The sequence below is a fragment of the Cyprinus carpio genome, chromosome B1 (assembly GCF_018340385.1).
Source record: "Cyprinus carpio isolate SPL01 chromosome B1, ASM1834038v1, whole genome shotgun sequence".
NCBI lineage: Eukaryota > Metazoa > Chordata > Actinopteri > Cypriniformes > Cyprinidae > Cyprinus > Cyprinus carpio.
The window spans coordinates 4330691-4349824 of NC_056597.1; the positions used below are offsets into that span (position 1 = coordinate 4330691).

General features: G+C 37.0%; 1 protein-coding gene across 7 annotated transcripts in view; it reads right to left on the reverse strand.

Annotated features, from left to right (window-relative positions):
* The window catches only part of cntln (centlein, centrosomal protein), a 129106-nt gene that overhangs the window by 72459 nt on the left and 37513 nt on the right, over positions 1 to 19134 (reverse strand). For all 7 annotated transcript variants that reach the window (XR_006153693.1, XR_006153692.1, XM_042716308.1 and 4 more), the window contains exons 11-12: positions 12719 to 12840; positions 2799 to 2894 (exon numbers count right to left, since the gene is read on the reverse strand). Coding sequence is in view for 5 of the 7 variants with exons in the window: in XM_042716308.1 (XP_042572242.1) it covers positions 2799 to 2894; positions 12719 to 12840 (218 nt within the window). In the remaining 2 variants the exon portion in view is untranslated. The remainder of the gene's footprint in view (positions 1 to 2798; positions 2895 to 12718; positions 12841 to 19134) is intronic.

Genomic DNA, 19134 nt, shown 5'->3' on the forward strand with positions numbered 1-19134 from the left:
GGGCGGTGGTGGGGTTGGGGGATATTACAAATGGGCACTGTGCAAATAATACCAAAGCAAATCCAGTCTTGTCTTGCTACAAAACAAGATATTTTAATCTCAAAGCATCCAACATGCTGCTTTAGTTGCCTTAGCAATTGACTGAATTGCTCAATTGAAATTGAATGTTCTCTCCAGAGAGCTATCCAGACCTTTTCCTGACAATGGGTGAGGGTCGCCTATGGAGGCATTCCTCTGTTATTAAACACAGGCATTCATTGGTCGTTCGGTTTCCCTGCTGATTTTAATTTGCTATTAGCAGTCAGCACATATGTCCCTGAGGCAAAAAATCTAAATGATTACCTACAGTAAATGCAGACTAATAAATACAGACATATAGAGGTAGACTTGAACAAATACAGGTAATATGTCCATGTAATGCTTTTTGCCTTTTTTGTAATGCTTTTTTTTTTCTTCAAATTTATTCAAGATTAATTTATTCCAAATACACTCTAAAATGCAATTAACATCAAATATCTGAATTAAAGTTAAGGCATATCAAAAAAGGATAAAATGAATAAAAATATATATATTAGTAGATTTTTGTGAATCAAAAATTTGGTAAAAGCATAACACGATTGTACGTTCTACATGCTAAACTGTATAAGCTGAAGTTGAACAGTGAATGAACACAAATAGACTGAAGCGATTTGCTAGCAGGTTAATAAACTCACCTAAACTTATCCTACACATATGTGAATGCACACTCTCTATAGTGGTTTACTGAAACAAGTATAAAGTAAAACACAATGAATAACTAATTAATTAACATTGTAATTTTTCATCATCTAAAGTATTATTTTCGACGAATAAAACTAGATGCCATTTTAGACAAAAGTTTAAAGTCTACAGTGTAAAATGAATAAATACTGATGAATATTGTTTAATGGACACAATATTTAATTGATTTAATTGATAATTACTTAATGTATACGCATATATTAAATTGGTAAATAAAAAATATTACTTTTTTACTTGATTACACATCAACATTTTACGTCTAATTAATATGTAACTTCATTTTTCAAAATCCAATGAAAACAAAAGAAAACAATGTATAAGAACTCACTGTGTTGATTTGTCTTTTTCTTTATCATGTCACTGACCCACTTAACAGCAAGGCCTAAAAAAAGACATCTCCGTTCGGGCTCAATATCTGCTAGAAAGGGTACAGAGTAGGAGACCTTCAGACTGTGAAAAGCACTTGAAGGAAACGAGTGCAGCGAGATAAGGCAGAGGCAGCCCACCGCTGCTTTGTAAGTATCCAGCAGCCGTCTCCGCCGGCAATTAAGACAGCCTAAAACTACAGGCCTCAATAAGGTAATTAACCATTAGCAGATCATCGCGACGCTTATGAGCACAACCTTCACAAGCACAATCATCCTAATACGGTCAGTAAAATGGCAACCTGCCATCTTCTGCCAGCGCAGACCCATTGCCACGGCCCATCCTTAATTGTGGGCCATCAACAGTAATTTAGCTCGCTGTCCCACATAACAGCTTGATAAACAAGACCAGCCTAATTACACCTTGCATGTTCCGACCCAATCCTCTCAGAGCAAACGATAAATAAAGCAAGGTTAAGTGCAAACGAATAGAAGCCAGGAAGCGGAAGAAACAGAGAGCATGCAGGGGACCTGTGCTTCCACAATCACATAGTCGGTAATGTTCGTCTCGGGCAAGTGGAGATCAAAGACAGTGCTCCCCTTCCACCTCAACATTGTAGTTTTTTTTTTCTTCCTGCTCCTGAAAGCACGAGTTAGGCTGGCCTAAGTTTACTCAGTGCTCGCTGGAACGGGCATGACAGGGATCATGGCTAACCCCGAAGGACAGGTGCTGCGTGGCTGGAAAGAGAGCAGATCCCTCGTGCTACTTGCAGGTCACTTCCAAGCAGCGCGTTAGTGCGAGCGCAGCGGCAGAAGGCCCTTAACGGGGAGTGTTGGCTGCTAGCCTGTAATTAGCTTGGACAGCTCAGGCTCAAAGAGAGAGAGGGAGGCAGCCAGGCTACATCATAATGAGCTCAGCTGGGATTAGGAGGACAGGCAGCCGGCAAGGTGGGGGCGTGAAAAGAGTGAGCCCTCCTGTACGAGGGAGCCGAGGGTAGAGATCAAGCAGGGGAGGGCCAGGCCGCACTGGCTGGCAGGGTTATACCCCTCAGCAAAGGATGGGCCAAATGAGGCCTGGCAAGGAAAGGGCCAAGGCGGCCTAATGAAGCGCGACACCTCCAGCAGACGAGATCAGCAGTAATTAACACATGCGCGCACACTGACTGTCACTGAATGTACCCCCGAAAAATCTCGAGGGAGCAAACCTCAAGACAGGAATGTCAGTGTGTTTAGCTTCTATAAATGTCTGGAGTTGCACCGAGCATCTGTATTCAGTGTTGTGTTAAGGAAGTTGTTTACAGAAAAGCCTGAACTAATTTTCTTTGCATTTGATTTTTTTTTAATCAGAGCAGTATAGTGTGACATGCACTTCACATTGAAAATGGACAATGGATTGAAAGATTTAACATACTAGCTTTGGAAGCACTTCACTGAAATTTCAGTCCTAGAGGCAATCATTGCAACTTTGGGTTGTGAATGTGCTAAAAAGCCTTGAGATGGACAGTGCTTTCCCCTAAGTTCTGTTTGAAATGACAATATCATTTTTCTTGAAGTGTCAGCAGTCATCTATGTGAAATTGCAGTAGAATCCCTGCTGGGTGCTAATAATGACTGTGACGGCTCTACATGACCTGACAAAATGACAGACACTTACTTATCAGAGAGTAGCTTCTTGTTCTCCTCCTTATAAAACACCAATTCATTCCATAAATCCTCGCTGTCCTGATGCACCTTTGTTTTACATTTTGACCTGAAACATTGGAGAAAAAAACAAACAAACAAAAAAACAGTTATACAAATACAGATGGTAGACAACCAAAATGAGTAATACCGCCGCGCGTACCGCCGCCGCAGGGCCGCGGCGTTAACTTCAAGTCAGTCAAGTGTTAAAATCCTTCGCGAAACTACCGCCAGGTGGCGCAAAGGGACGGATTGCGAACTAAATGAAATTGTAAAATGAGATAAAAGGAGGAGGTAAAACAACAATAACATTATGATATAACATTGTACCATCTTTAAAAAACCATTAAAAAATGTACAGTGAGTTAATTTCAAAATGTAGGATAGTCTTAGGCTACAGTCTACTCATCAAAAATTAAAAGAAGACCTTTACACAAAGGATCTTATGCTTGCTATTGTTATTAAACAGTCATTAAATATAAGGCCTATATATACGGATAAAAAGCTAAATGTTTTCATTTCGGTTCATTCTTGGTTTAAAAAAAAAAATTCTTCAGGTTCCATTTGCAGATAGAAATGAGAACGGTCCAGCATTTAGCAATAATTATGATTCATTCTGTTATTATTCTTGATTTTTTTCAAACTGCTAACACTTTGCATTTTTGAATTATGCCTTTACTGTGTGACCAAAAATTTAGTATTTTCTGTTTCAGCTGTTTGATCGAGCTGGTGCCTCGCGCACATTCATTGGAAACAGTAGCCGTTCACCGTGCCATTCGGCGCGAGCAGCGGTCCACTTTGGCATATTTTTGTTAATTATGATTTTTAATTTTTTCCCCGTCGATACTGAAACACGCGTGAACTACAAAGCCTATTTTTCCTAATGAAGAATAGTTAAGCTTGAAATAGGCAACATCACGAATATGGAAACGTTTGGATTTCTCCCGAATGAGAGCCCAACCTTACCTTATGGTTCGCTTTATATTATTATTTATTTTTTTTTTTTTTTTTGTTTATAGCTAAGCCTATATTATTATATACTGCAATTTTATTTATCCATTAGAATTATATATTTGTAATTATTGTTCTGTTCTGATAAAATTTGTTAAATTTAAAGGATTTGTTGTTAAGTGAAGAGAACTAAAAATATCCTGTTGGCACATTATAACATTATTAGGCCAGCCGTTATTATTTCTGAATGTAATAAAATGCAACTTATACATGATTTATATATTCTTATATATATACTTATATATTTTTTCCTCTCACAAACTTAATTTATTTTTTAGCCTGTTTTAAAAAATAAATAAATAAATAAATAAATAAATAAATAAATAAATAAATAAAATCACATACAGCAAACGAAAATAGGTGATTAATCGGTTAAAATTTGTTACTGTGGGGTAATTATAATTATTATATACTTAGGAACAGAGTCTGGGCCTAATCAAGGCTATCCAGGTTTTTTTTTTTTTTTTTTTTTTAATTTTCATTGCATCTGAAAATGACTTTGTGCAGCACATTCACGCTCAACCTTCCTCGCGCGTTGCTCAGCGGACGATTTAAAAATGTTTGATATAAAGGTTGCTGTCCCATTTTATACAGGAATTGTTCATTTAAAAAAAAAATTTGAATTATATTGTTAGTTCTAATTATATTGTTAACACAAGTTAATTTAGGCTATTTAACATGCACTGTGACATTTTACCCTTTTTAACTTATAAACTCCTTGAGATTTTAAAGTCAGTTTAATAGTATTGAAGTTCAAGTTTTTAAAAAAAGGTTTTAAATGCTTAAATTATTTCTATGAATTAATAATATGTTATCAGGTTTTAATTGCTTAAATTATTTCTATGAATTAATAATATGTTATCATGTTTATTCTTGTAGAAAATAAGTGTTTATTCTTTTAAGAAAATAAGGGAAAAAATAAGGGGACGATCAAAATATTATTCATATTTGTTTTGCTTCACCTATTTATGTAAGTTACAATTATTCTAAAAAAAAAAAAAAAAAAAAAAAAATGTAATGTAATTAAAAGTGCCATCGGCCTGAGTAAATTTTACCATTATAGAATTGTGACCTTTAAAGGTTAGTGATTTAGGAGGTGAAAATACTGTGAAATTACAAATGTTATGGGATTTTAAAGCATAACAACTGAAGGGCTATGAAACGTTAGCCCTTTGGTTTTTTGTATTTTTTTGTTATGGTGGGATGTTTTGTGCAAGTGCAAGTCTCGCGGCCGCACGCATATCATTTACATATTACGTTATCAATACAAACCAACCTGATTTATAATATTATAGCCTAAATATTATGATATTTAATCGATTACATTCATTGAAATAAATTAATAATTCTACTCCCCATAAATTAAAACACCTGATGCTGTCGGGAGCTGACCAATTTTGTGAAATTCGGCTCGAAAGGAGTAACAGCACAATGAAGTTGCGATTGTAAGTTGCAGTCTGTAAGACGCGCACGGGGGGATGACTTGACGCACGACATTGCAGAAAATGTGCGTTCACAAATGTAGCCTATGTTGATCCAAATATGGAAAGCACTTTCGAATTTAATAATATGAGGATTGATGATTTAAACAATGGCACTTAAAGTTTTGAACTAAAATATTATTTCAACCATATAGCCTGTGAATAAACAAAATGCATACTTTTCAATGAAAGAACACTGAGAGTTTGCTTCTGGTGTTTGGATTTGTACTTCAATAATGAGCTCCAAGTTTAGGAATAGCCAACGGTTTTTTTTTATTTCTCTCTCTCTCTCTCTTTAACTCTCTATTTAATTAACAGCATTAACTTACAATGAAATACATCTTCCTTCAGGTAGACTGAATGTTTTTCTGTCTTGCTAAATGTTGGGCTCATGATCAGTAAGTTGTATTTGCTCAAACTGATTTAGTTAAATCAAAATTTGCGGACTTTGAAGCTGGGTGCAGTTAGCGCGAGTCACGCGCGCTGTGAAGCGGGAGCAGCTGATGGAGGACTCCGCTTGGTCTTAAAGCCTTCCGCAAAAGCTACGTTCACAAATAACAATGATTTTCGTAAAATAATGATTAATTATCAATTGATAATTTGTTATTATTATGGTCTTGTGAAAACAATAATATGGGCTGCGGGAAAATAATGAATAAAAAGAGTAGGGCTGCTGTGAGTGCAGGCATGTTTCAACACAGTAACATGAGAAACACAGCGTTCCTCACAGCAAAAAAAACAGACCGAATTCAGTTCAGCTGGAGGGGGTTGGGGGTAGTTATGTATAGCTTGTGGGGGTCGAGATAAAGGTGTGAATCTCTTGCTCTTTCATATGGACAGTGTCTTATGAGGGTATCAAACTTGCAGAACAGGTTTAGATAGGACTCGTCATTTTGGTTTTAGGGCAACTTTGAAGAAAGGTTTTGATCCACTTCAAATATTGACTAATGTATAGCAATATAGTTTATTAGTTATTATAATTTCATAGGAAGTTGCCTTAACTCAACAAAATAAATAAATAAATTCGCAAACGACATCCAGACCAGTCCAGACATGAGTATGATCCGTCTATGATGTTTTATAGGCTTTTTTAGATTTGGGAATACACATGCGTTACAGACATGACAAAAAAACTTTTTGGAGACATTATTATTATTAATTAATTATTTTTTTTTTTTTTTTTTTTTAGCCTATTTACAATGCACAAACCACCAGAAGCAACAATATCTGCAGAGAAGGGTTGGCCATTCTCAAAAAAAACCAAAAAAAACAAATTTTATTTTCAATTTTCGTTTTTGTGTTTCAGAGGAAAAATCAGTGTTAAGGCATCTCTCCATTACAGACCGTTCTGAAAGAAGAATTTATACAAACGCGTATAAAATGCTTTAAAAACTTTAACAGAGATGTCTAGAGGGTATTTAATAGGTCTGCCTCCCATGTAAGATTTTTCTAGTTACTAGTCGTTCATTTGTCATTATTCAACTAATCGCAGGATTATATTACATTTACATATATAATCCATAATGAACCTTAATATATTTCGCGCTCAAGCACATGCATAAAGTTTGCCCCAAAGCACAGGCAGAAGTAGCCCAATAATTGTAAAAAAAGGAGACATTTTAATTATTATTAATAAACAAATGTTTTCTTGCCGGCTGCAAGATGAAATTCACAGTGCTGCCTCTCTCCACATGAACGCGCCTTTAAAGAGACATACAACCTTCACAGATTACACAATGCTTTCGTTCTGAATTGATTCGTTTAAAAGACATTTCAAGCTTTCTGTAGATATATTTCTCATGTATGTGAGACACCACAATTTTAAGTTAATTCATTATCAGGAAAAAAATTCAAGTGATGTAGAGGGCGCCTCCCTGTCCTGCATGCGCATTAATAATTTTCGCACAAACACTTAAATATGAATAGTTATTCACATTTTGCATATGCATTACAACGTAAATTATGTTTTACATGCAATTATTTAAAATAAAACCAAACAAGATTTGTAGTGAAGATAAAACAAATAAGAATAAATGCTGCGCATGCACTCAGCATCACTCACGCCGCGCAAACCTTGCACGCAGACATTTTACACACCTGCATTTAAATGCGGCTGCAATTTTTTTTTTTACTTAAATTCTATGTAAGCAAGTAACGGCGGCTCCCTTTAAAATCACTGAAGTTGTCTATTAATGAAGCTCTTTTTTTTTTTTTTTTACATCATTTGCAGTTTGGTGATTATAATGAGAGAACTTGAGTTTAATCGTGAGGACGTTTTATTAATCCGTCCATTCTTTAGAATTTCAATGATTTAGCTAAATCGTGCAGGTTTAATTTATTCGTTTCTTGTTTTAATCAGGCCTAAATAATGGGAACGAAATTATACAGTGCCTCACGTTTTACTAAAAGAAAATAATTAATAAAACAAGCAACAATTTCTTACAGACAAATATATTTTCCCAAGAAGTTGTCTGTCAAAATAAAGGACAGTTAACGAATAACAAAAAATGCATGTGTGTTTGATTAAAGGAATTTTAAAATATAAATTAAAATATAGGCCTAATATATGAGAATATTGACATTTTGCATATTAATCCATGTAGCCTAGCTCACTAAAATAGGCTACCACTGTTTAATGCTCTGATGCAAAGTAAACCACAATTTATTTTGAATAATATAACACATAATTCATATTATATAAATAATACTGCACACCTATTAAATGTGTCAAATCTAAAATATGGTGTTATACTGTGTAGCTTAGAGAAAATATAAGCACAGGCTCAGGCACAGGCTTGACATTTATCCTGCTTGAATTCGTTCTATGCACATATCTTCATAATTACTAAACTTTCATCTGTGAATATTAAATATTTTAACTACAGTGTTTTTCTTTCATTTTCCCTGACTGCAGCCGTCAAATGTAACACATCAGAGAGGCAAAACTGACGTCTATTTGCGAAAATGTGCTTTGATGCGCTTGTTTGAAAACTTGTGATTAAAGCGCCACTCAGCGGTCAAAAGCTGCAAATGCACTTTGCAGACGCCGCGGCGGCAGTACGAGCGGCGGTAGAAGTGACGTTTTGGATGTCTACCTACTGTAGCTGAGTGTTTATGAGTTGAAAATTATGTTTGCTTTAGGATTGGCGGTATCTTTCTGTGAAAACATTTTACAGTAATTAACTCCCGAAACCCAAAATATCAGAAACATTTATGAGATTAACTTCTTCTAAAGTTCTTGGTCCAATAAATATAAGATTACACCCATAAAATTGTAATTATGGGGGCTTGTTATCTTAACATGCACATATATTACCAACAACATATACTGATGGCTCACAGAATTCTAAACTGCCAAAAAGCGGTGAAGCCACCAAAAGTGTTTGAAACACCAGAGGGCATCACCGACTGATAGCCAATATTTTTACCGAAAAAGACCCAGTCTGCAGTCTATCAGTTGGACAGGATTGTTATTATTTATTTATTTTCATGCTCTTTTGTCTTTAATTGTTACGGCAGATGTTAACTGTAATGTCTCTGGTTAGTTTACACAGGACAAGTGACATAGAAATCGTAGGTCTGTATGCCATTAATGGGCTTAGTCGAGTCCTCTCTATTTTTTGACTCAATTTTTATCCATTCCGCATCTCCCACATGTGTGTTTTAGCAAGGCAGACTATGTTGCAAGTTGGTGAATGAAGACACTTGCCAGGTTACGTGTCACTACTCTGCTTTATTAATTTATTCAGTGTAAAACCCCACCGCCACACAAATGTGGCTTTTTGTTAATGAATGTCCTATTACAGGATTTAACACGGAGTAACAGCTCACTATCATTACAAAAGACACTGTCAAAGGCAATTCTAGTTTCATTTTTCATCAATTAATTTCTTAAATGATCCTTTGAATATTTTTTTCTTGCCCGATGCCAAACTTACTTGCCAACCGCTGCTATATTGCATTAAGATTCGTGTCGTAAGGTTGTATACCACGCATTTTCTTGAATGTTTGTAAACACTGTGTAATGTCTTCAGGTCTTTTCATTATACAGTCACTATAAAATTCTCAGAGTAGGTTTAGATGTATGTGTTTTTTCTTCTTTTTTTTTAATGTCTTTTCACTGACAAACATCCACTATAGACTACTAGAAAAATCTGAGAGAAAAAAAATTAATACAAAATTCTTAGGATAGGTTGGTTAGTGCAAATTACTAAAATTTACTAAAATGTTTAAAATGTTTGACAGTATTTAAATGTATTACGCAAAATGATTTACCAGGGTTGGTGGCAGTCAATTTATTGTTATCCACAATATAATTTAACACCCCAAAAAAGCATGTTTTCACTCATAGTGTGCCTGTGTTTTTGATTACATGCACCCGATTATCACCGGCTCTGCTTTTTTGCAACCCAATTTTAATTTGCCCTGCTCTTGGTAGACTGTGTAGGTCATTATGGAAATGATCTGGCTGGATCTATGTTCTTTAATTTGGGCATTGTCAGTAAATCACCTGCAGAACTTTCCACTCCCATCTACGCATGCTTAGAACGTTTGCATTGTATGAATGTACTGGACTTCATATATAAAAAGAATGACTTAGTGTGATTTTTGCTTTTCACATGGTAAAGAAATAAATAATAAAAATCAATAACTTGTATAAAGAGCAGAAAAAAAAAAGATTTTCACTATATTCAGCTGTGGTTTGAATGCAATGCAAACGTGTGGTTTGAATAATTTGTGTTCAGACTTTGTCAAAGTGAAAATGATCAAGTTCTGTTCCTTCCACTTACACTGTAATAAAAAAAGGATCAACAAAAGGTCTCTCTCAGTTTGCACACTACTTTTAAGTCAATATTACACAAGCAGAACAGCTCTGTAACACAAATACTATTTAAACCCTATTCCACAGACACTCTGCTCTCATAACGTCCTTGAACCTACTGTATGGCAGAGTGCCTTTGGGTTCTGTGGGAGCAGTCCTACATCATGTGAAAACATTCACCCTGAGAAGCCACTCCTTAGCTAACAGCTTAACAAGCAGCAGCCCGGAGATCTTCCGTCTTAATCCATTGTGAAATTCAGTATTAAAGCTATGAATGGCCTGAAGGACGTACTCATGAAACAGACCTTAGAGAAAGACATCTCCATTCCCCTCAAGCCTCCTTCACCTCAATCTCACTTCATTATACAGCGAGCGAGTAAACTGCGATAACTTTTCTGAAAAGGAAGCGGCTAATTTCTTTGATTCAGCGAATCTGTTTATGAGTGCAACTTTGATCAGCGTGTGGATGTTTTAATATGTTTTAATTTTATTTACACATCCCAACGCACCCAGTCTGATTTACAAACTTGAAAATCCCTTCTGGAGAAAGAGAGGGTATGTTTTTATGTTTTGCTAATAGTGGTAGCGCTAATTGTGAGTGACGTCGTGGGTTACACAGGGCTGCAGCATTCTAATGAGATGTTAGTCTACAGCCGAGCTCTGAGACTCCTGCTGGGGCCCACTCTCGCTTGTGCTAATACATGTGTAATAACACTAACTCCTCTAATATATCCAGATTGATGCATGCCTGACCATCAGAAAAGGTTCTTTGGCCAGAAGATGTGGCTTAGGCTAGCAGCTCGCTAAACGATTTTCCACTGGTTTTGAGGCATTAGGCACATTTGCATAACTGTTCAAAATGAGTTTGTTCAGCAGGTAAACATAACAGCCTGGCTAACTTGACTCCCTGAGGAGTTACTGACACTACCAGCTCTGAATGGAACATGAACGTTCCCATAACAGGACTGGAAAGCTTAATAAAACAATAGCTCCTTGGAAAAGTAAGTATTTTTTCCTCCCTTATCAAAACTAAGAGGAAGGAGATTATCAGAGACTCTTTCTCTTTTGTGCCTCTGTTACAATCTAACACACGCACAGAGTAGAGGTGGGTAAATTCACACTCCTTTCACAGGGGATCACGTTGCACTGCTGTTTTCTTTAATTAACCCAAAGAGAGCAGAGCTGACAAGGTCAACACTTGCATCCCATGTGGATACTCAACATACGCTTCCATTATATACGTTTAAAAGGCTTGTGAAAAAGAAAGGGGAAAATGTTAAGGGGGTTGGGGAAATTGTCATGACATTTTGCTGCTTCTAGGGGTTTAGGTTAAAACCAAAGACTCAAAGGAGGGAATCAAAACCTTTTCTTACAATCTTCCCCCCTAATTTTTTCTTTCTCTCTATTCTGCCGATATAAACAGTCACCTTGGCCTTTTCAGGATGAAGTACTTTTGCACCCCTCTTCCTAAGAGCCAAAGCCTGTGCTGCATTTCACAGAGATTAGAGCAAGGGTGGGAGAGAATGTAAAAAGTCTGTTAAAACTAGTTATTTCTTTTTTATGCATGTGCAAACTGAGTGAACCAAAGCAGAGTCACCATCCTTATTCTATCCAAATATTGCAATTGTTATTTTATTTTTTATTTTTTTACACTACACAGGACACACTAGGACACATTTCTCAATACTTATGTCACCTTTTCAAAAATCTTTACACATTTTTCCTTACCAACTTTTAGCTTGGCAGAGCAGAAAATTCACATCCAAAATTTTGCACTAAAACTACAGTACCAAAACACTTAAAACATTTTTAAATCAAGTCATTCTTTCATAATGCTAACAAAGGTTGTCATCCAACAGAGTTCCTGTGGCTCAGTGGTAGAGCATTGTGTTAGCAGCGCAAAAAGGTTGTGGGTTCAATTCCCAGGGAACACACATACTGGTAAAAAAATGTTTAGCCTGAATGCACTGTAAGTCGCTTTGGATAAAAGTGTCTGATAAATATAAATGTAAACATACTTTGTCACTCATAAAACAATGACCTAAAACACTAACAACAGGTAATATTATACAATATTTTCATCTGTAAAATTCCTTTCCAAAAAAGAATGGCCTGCATGATAAGTGGTCTGTTTACAATTAAATAAAAAAAATAACGTTTGATATTAAAATGAAAGACTAACACCTGTCCAGCTACTTCAAATTTCTAATTCTAAAGTTTTTGTTGTTGTTGTTGGTTTTGTTTATTTATTTTTAGTTTTGGAATATATTTATACAAAATATTACTCTAGGAATGTAGAAAACTGCTGTCTTCTTCAGCTTTGAATTATGTTAGGTTTTTAACTTCAACAGCTTGGAAAACATTCAAATCGGCCTGTATATAATTTTGGTGGTTGTGTCTGAGTGAGCAAAGAATTCATGTAATTTGAAAAGAAGTAGTTACTGAATGTATTTTAATAGTAGTGCTTTTAAGTGATCAAAGTGTTGTGAAATGGGTCCTAGGATCTGTACAAAACTGTAATGAGCAAGAGGATGACAGCCACATTTATATTATTATTTGCAAGTTTTAAATAGTACTTACAAGTCATGGGTATCTTCAACTTCCTTCAGCCGCTCTGTCACTGTTCTGTAGTTGGTCTGAATGATGCGTAAACGGTCATGATGTTTGGCATGGGCTCTTCGCAGATCCTCATTCTCCTTAGTCTATAATTTACAGATGACCAGACATACATACAAACACAATTAAAATCTTTATTGTATGAATTAGAACAATTCAAATGTTCAAAAGTGCAAATAAACATTAAAATGGGCAGTGGGCAATCGCAGCCTAATGGTTAGAGAGTCGGACCTTCAAATCCACGACTGAGGTGCCATTGAGCAAGGCACCGAACCCACAACTGGTCAACTACCTCCGTGAAGTTGGCCCCCCACCCAACGCAAAATGTCAGTAAAATAGTCTCAATCATTTGTGCTCCATTTGTGCTGATTTGTGCTGTAAAAATTTTCTTTTGTGCCGCTTTGGTATTTTAGATATTAAAATAATATTTATAGGTCATTCTGAGGTCACTTAGCCCCCCCACATACTCCAAATTCACCCCAAATAGACTCATGTGTTTGTGCTTCATTTGTGATGGTTTGTGCCAGTAAAAGTTTCGTTTGTGCTGCTTCGGTTTTTAAAATATTAGACATTGAATTATAGGTGATGACGTCACTCAGCCCCCCACATACTTCAAATTCACCCAAAACAGGTGCAATCGTTTGTGCTTTGTTTGTGCTGGTTTGTGCTGTACAAGTTTTGTTTGTGCTACTTTGGTTTTTAGATATTAAAAAAATATTTATAGGTCATTCTGAGGTCACTCAGCCCCCCACACACTCCGAATTCCCCCCAAATAGACTCATGTGTTTGTGCTTCATTTGTGATGGTTTGTGCCAGTAAAAGTTTCGTCTGTGCTGCTTCGGTTTTTAAAATATTAGGCATTGAATTATAGGCGATGACGTCACTCAGCCCCGTACATGCTCCAAATTCACAAAAGTCATCTGGTTTGTTTGTGCTTCGTTTGTGCTGGTTTGTGCAGGTAAAAAGTTTTGTTTGTGCTGCTTAGGTTTTTAAGATATTAAAATAATGTTTAGTGGTCATTTTCTGATGTCACTCAGCACCCCACATGCTCCAAATTTACCCCAAATTGTCTCGTTTGTTTGTGCTTCGTTTGTGCAGGTTAAAATTGTAATTATTTATAACTTATTACTATTAGAATTATATCTTGTCTGTGTGCTAGATCATTGATGGGGAGCTGGGCAATTAATAGTGAATATGACTAAAATAGGGTATTATTATTATTTTTATATGAATGATAAAATCGCTATATAGGCGCATTTCAAGTGTTTATGAAGAGTGTGGAAGTATTATCGCGCTTACTGCATGATATGGAGGTGCCCGCGTAATCCTTCTGGAATTTTTTTTTTTTTTTTTTTTTTTTTTGCAGAAAGATTTTTTTTGGATGTGCTTTCTGTCGTCTAATGCAGTCTCTGTGAATGGAGCAAGTCACAACAATGAATCGGCTCACGGACAAGAAATAAATCTATTTAAATCTTGAAATTTCTACTATTAAACAAACCAATTCAAATAAAAAACAAATCTTTTCTAATTATGTGGTCGTATGAAAAGGTGCATTTCTCTGCATTATTACATCTATTAGGCACTAATTTCATCTATTAGTCCATTAGTGGAGATGGCCATCGGCGTCGGCATTTGGCAAATTCATCTTTGCAGCCGACACTGACTGAGAAATCAAAAGTTAAGTAATAAATAATTACAAATTTCTTCTTTTTACCCTATGCATTCAATCAATACTTTCCAGTACTTTGCGGCAAGCTTTATGCGCGCGCTTGAGCGTGGAATATAGGCTATAAATGCCTATTTATTAAAAGATGGTTTAATATGTTATTATATTAATCAATTTAATATAAACATGGGACTAGTTGACTAGTAAAAAAAATCTTTAAAAAAACAGCAGCAAAAACGAAAATATTACCAGCACAAACGAAGTACAAACAAGATTATTTGGGGTAAATCTGGAGCATGTGGGGGGGCTGAGTGACCTCGGAATGATCACTAAATATTATTTTAATATCTAAAAGACTGAAGCAGCACAAAAAAATAAAAATAAATACATTTAAACAATACAGCATAAACAAAGAAGATTATTTGGGGTAAATTTGGAGCATGACCTCAAAATGATCACTAAAAATATCTAAAAAACCGAAGCATCACAAACGAACATTTTGATGGCACAAATGAAACATAAACAAAGAAGATTATTTTGGGTGAATTTGGAGCATGTGTGGGGTTGAGTAACGTCATCATCTATAATTCATTATCTAATATTTTAAAAACCAAAGCAGCACAAATGATACTTTAACCTGCACAAATGAAGCAGAAACAAACGAGACAATTTGGGGTAAATTTGGAGCACGTGGGGTGCTGAGTGACATCAGAAAATGACCACTAAACATTATTTTTAAAATCTGAAAAAACCTAAGCAGCACAAACAAATGTTTTTTACGCAGCACAAACCAGTACAAATGAAGAACAAACAAACAAGACCACTTTCGTGAATTTGCAGCATGTATGGGGCTGAGTGACGTCATCGCCTATAATTCAATGTCTAATTTTTTAAAAACCGAAGCAGCACAAATGAAAATATTGCTGGCACAAACCAGCACAAATGAAGCACAAACAAACGAGTCTATTTGGGGTGAATTTGGAGTATGTGGGGGGCTGAATGACCTCAGAATGACCTATAAATATTATTTTAATATCTAAAAAAACAAAGTAGCACAAACGAAAATATTACCGGCACAAACCAGCACAAACGATTGAACCTGTTTTGGGTGAATTTGAAGTATGTGGAGGGGCTGAGTGATGTCATCACCTATAATTCAATGTCTAATATTTTAAAAACCGAAGCAGCACAAACTAAAATATTACTGGCACAAACCAGCACAAACGAGGCACAAACAAACGAGTCTATTTGGGGTGAATTTGGAGTATGTGGGGGGCTGAGTGACCTCAGATTGACCTATAAATTTTATTTTAATATCTAAAAAACCAAAGCGGCACAAACTAAAATTTTTACAGCACAAACCACACACTTTCACTTTCAATCACATAAGAGTTTAAAAATCAGGGTAAAACGTACTCAGTTTCAAACATAACCTTGGTTGCCTGAGATATGGGAACGAGTACTGCGTCTGCTAAGACGCTATGGGAAAAAGTCCTTTTTTTTCTCCTGAACTGAAGTCTTTTTCAATAACACAGTGTTACTGCACAGCCATTGATTCTTGCAGTACACTTGCTGCACGAACCTATAGCCACAAAGCCCGCCAAAGCCCACTAGAATGGGCGGGGCCATCTGGTTATATAAGCGGCCGCTTCGACATAGGATTCAGGTTACTTCAACTGAAGCGACGACTGAGTCGTGCAGCTACATAGCACGGCTAGCAATGCAGTACTCGTTCCCATATCTCACGGAACTTAGGTTACGTTTGTAACCAAGTGCATTCCCTTTCAATACTTCACTCGTACTGGGTCTGCTAAGACGCTATGGGAACCAGTACAATCACGCCGTGCTATGGCAGAGAAAGGACTACATGTGTAACCTTGCCCCAGGGTTAGGGTTATGGTAGGGTTAGGTTAATCCTAACCCTACCATAACCCTTTAGGGTTAAACTAACCCTAACCCACCTCAGGACCCAAGGGGACAAGAATAATAAACACTTCCCAAGGCGAATGGGCTAAGCTCACAGAGGTCATGCCCGGTCTGAGTGATTGTTCCAGAAGATTTTCACAGTCTTGGCACCCAGGGGCCGAGAGCACTTAAGTAAATCCTCTGATGGGTTTGAGCATGTTACGGCCAAACTCCTGTTTAGAGTACTGAGTAAGCAGGTGCATGCCAGTTATGCTGAAAGAACCCTAGCCTGTAAGGCAGGGATGTCCAGGTTATATAACCTAGCAAATATGGACGGCAAGGCCCACCTGGCTGCCGCACAAATTTCTGCAATGGACAAGTCGCTAGACCATGCCCAAGAAGAGGCGAAGCCTCTAGTTGAATGGACTCGTACTCCAATAGGGTATAGCAGGCCCAAGGTAGAGTATGCTAGCGTAATAGCGTCAACTATCCCCTTAGAAATTCTCTGCTTTGTGACTGGATGACCTTTAGCACTGCCACCGAAGCAAACAAAGAGCAGTTCAGCCGGCCTAAACGGGGCAGAACGCTCAATGTATACTTTCAGAGCCCTGACAGGGAATAGTAAATTCTTTGCTTTGAGTGGCCAAAGATGCATATTGTGCACTTTGAGTGGCCCGGGGGTGCCATATTGTCCTGTTCGCCTAAGAGAGGAGATCACACCTCAGGAGAATGCGACAGCTCTGATAACCAATGCTGGTTTTTCCAGAGTGAACCAGAAGAACCTTGCATTCTTGTTCCCTGATTTGATTGATTACCTGCAGAATCATGGCGATGGGGGGAAAGCATTGAGAAGGAGGTTGGGCCAGTCGTGGGCCAATACGTCCTTGGAATAATAAATTGGGCAACGAGAGTTGTCTTTTGAGGTGAAGAGGTCCACATTTTTTGAACTGTCTGCGGATGAATCATCCACTCCTCTGATGGGACTTTGCTTTGTGATAACATGCCCACTCCTTGGTTCAGTTTGCCCTGAACGTGTGCTGCTTTCAGCAAGCGGAGGTTGAGCTGAGCCAATTCCAGGAGGTGCTCTATCAGCACAAAGAGGCACCTCGAGGAAAGCACTACCTGGCGATTTATGTAGGACACCACAGTCATGCTGTCTGAGCGGACCAGAACGTGGTGTCCCCTCAGATCTGGTAGGAAGGTTTGACAGCCACGACATACCATCAGCATTTTGAGGCAGTTGATGTAAAGACCTTCCTCTGCTTTTGACCAGTGGCCGAAAGTCGGTTTTCCATCCATGCACTTCGTGAAAGTGCGTGGAACCAAGTCTTCCAAGTCCAGAGAAAAGAACCAGTCCTCTGATTTGCAAGAGGATCTCACAGGGGTTGGATTGGTTTGAGTGCCTGGTCACTGCAAGGGGAAACGGTACTCATGAAAAATGGAAGAGGAAACCTGCTCTCTTTTTGAAAATGTTTGTGTTTTAATCTGCCCGCTATAACAGTGGATCACCACTTGAACAGGGTTGGCAGCAAACACATTGCCGACTGCACCCGGAACTGTACGGGGTGATTGGTGACTTAAGAGCGACAGGTTGGGGGGTAGTCCGGCTGCAGTGAGACTTGGCCCCCTCCTCTTTCAGAGAAATAGATCAGGACGATGCCTGAGGTGCAGGGTCCAGCACTATCTTGGGCCAGGGTCCCTAGCACTTCGGAAATGGGTAGCGTTTGGCTGAGCAGGAACGTCGTCGAGGCTTGGCTGGCTGGGCGGCAGCCGCGGGTGCAGGTTTTGCGGGCTGCTGAGTCAGCGCAGACTTGTGGCGACTAGAGGCAGCTGCAGAGCTAGAGCATTCATGCAGGAAGTGTCGCATGGCCTGGGATGACTTTTGTGCCTCCATGAAAAGTATGTATTCAGATGACAGTGTGACCAAAATCAGAATAGTTTGCAGTAACTGATCATTCATAAATAACAATCAATCACATTCAGGGGTTCTGCCTTTTGAATTTTTTTTTTTTTTAATAAATGTAAGACCTTTAAAGACTTTTATTAATCCTTTATGCCCATACAAAAGTAAATCATACCACCTCAAAATAAGTAATTTATTTTTAGATAATTTTTATTTAATTTTATGGGGCACAAATTCAACTACAAAAATACTCAAGACATTTTATTAATTGGTTCATGTTCAAATATATAAATATTTACGAATTAGAGGTTGAAATTTTTTTCTGATGCGCTAATCTTTTTATAGATATATCATTATATATATATATATAATATATATATATATATATATATATATATATATATATATATATATATATATATATATATATATATATATATATAGATAGATAGATAGATTGTCTGCCAAGCTTGTAGAACATAGCTAGAACAAGCTTGTAGAAACAAACTTGTTTTTAGTTGCCAAACTTGTAGAACACGCAACAGTGGCACATTTAGATTCTGAATGTGCAGCACTCAAATGTATTTAATTCAATCATTGTTTTTCTATTCTTAAATTTAAGACCTCTTAAAATGATAAATCAGAATTTTGATATACATGAAAGATATTTTCGGCCTTACATTAAATATGTACTATACATTAAAAACATTTTTCTTTACCTCAAATTTGTTCAAAGAATTTAATGTCACATTTAAAAAAATAAAGTACAAGATATAGCAGTTACATATTGACAAAATGGCTTTAGTGCCACTAATGCAGTGGATTGTGTAAAAGAAACCTCTCACTGACCCACCAAATCATACTGGTGAGTCAGTTTACTTTACAGTCCAAGGAGAAAAACCCTTT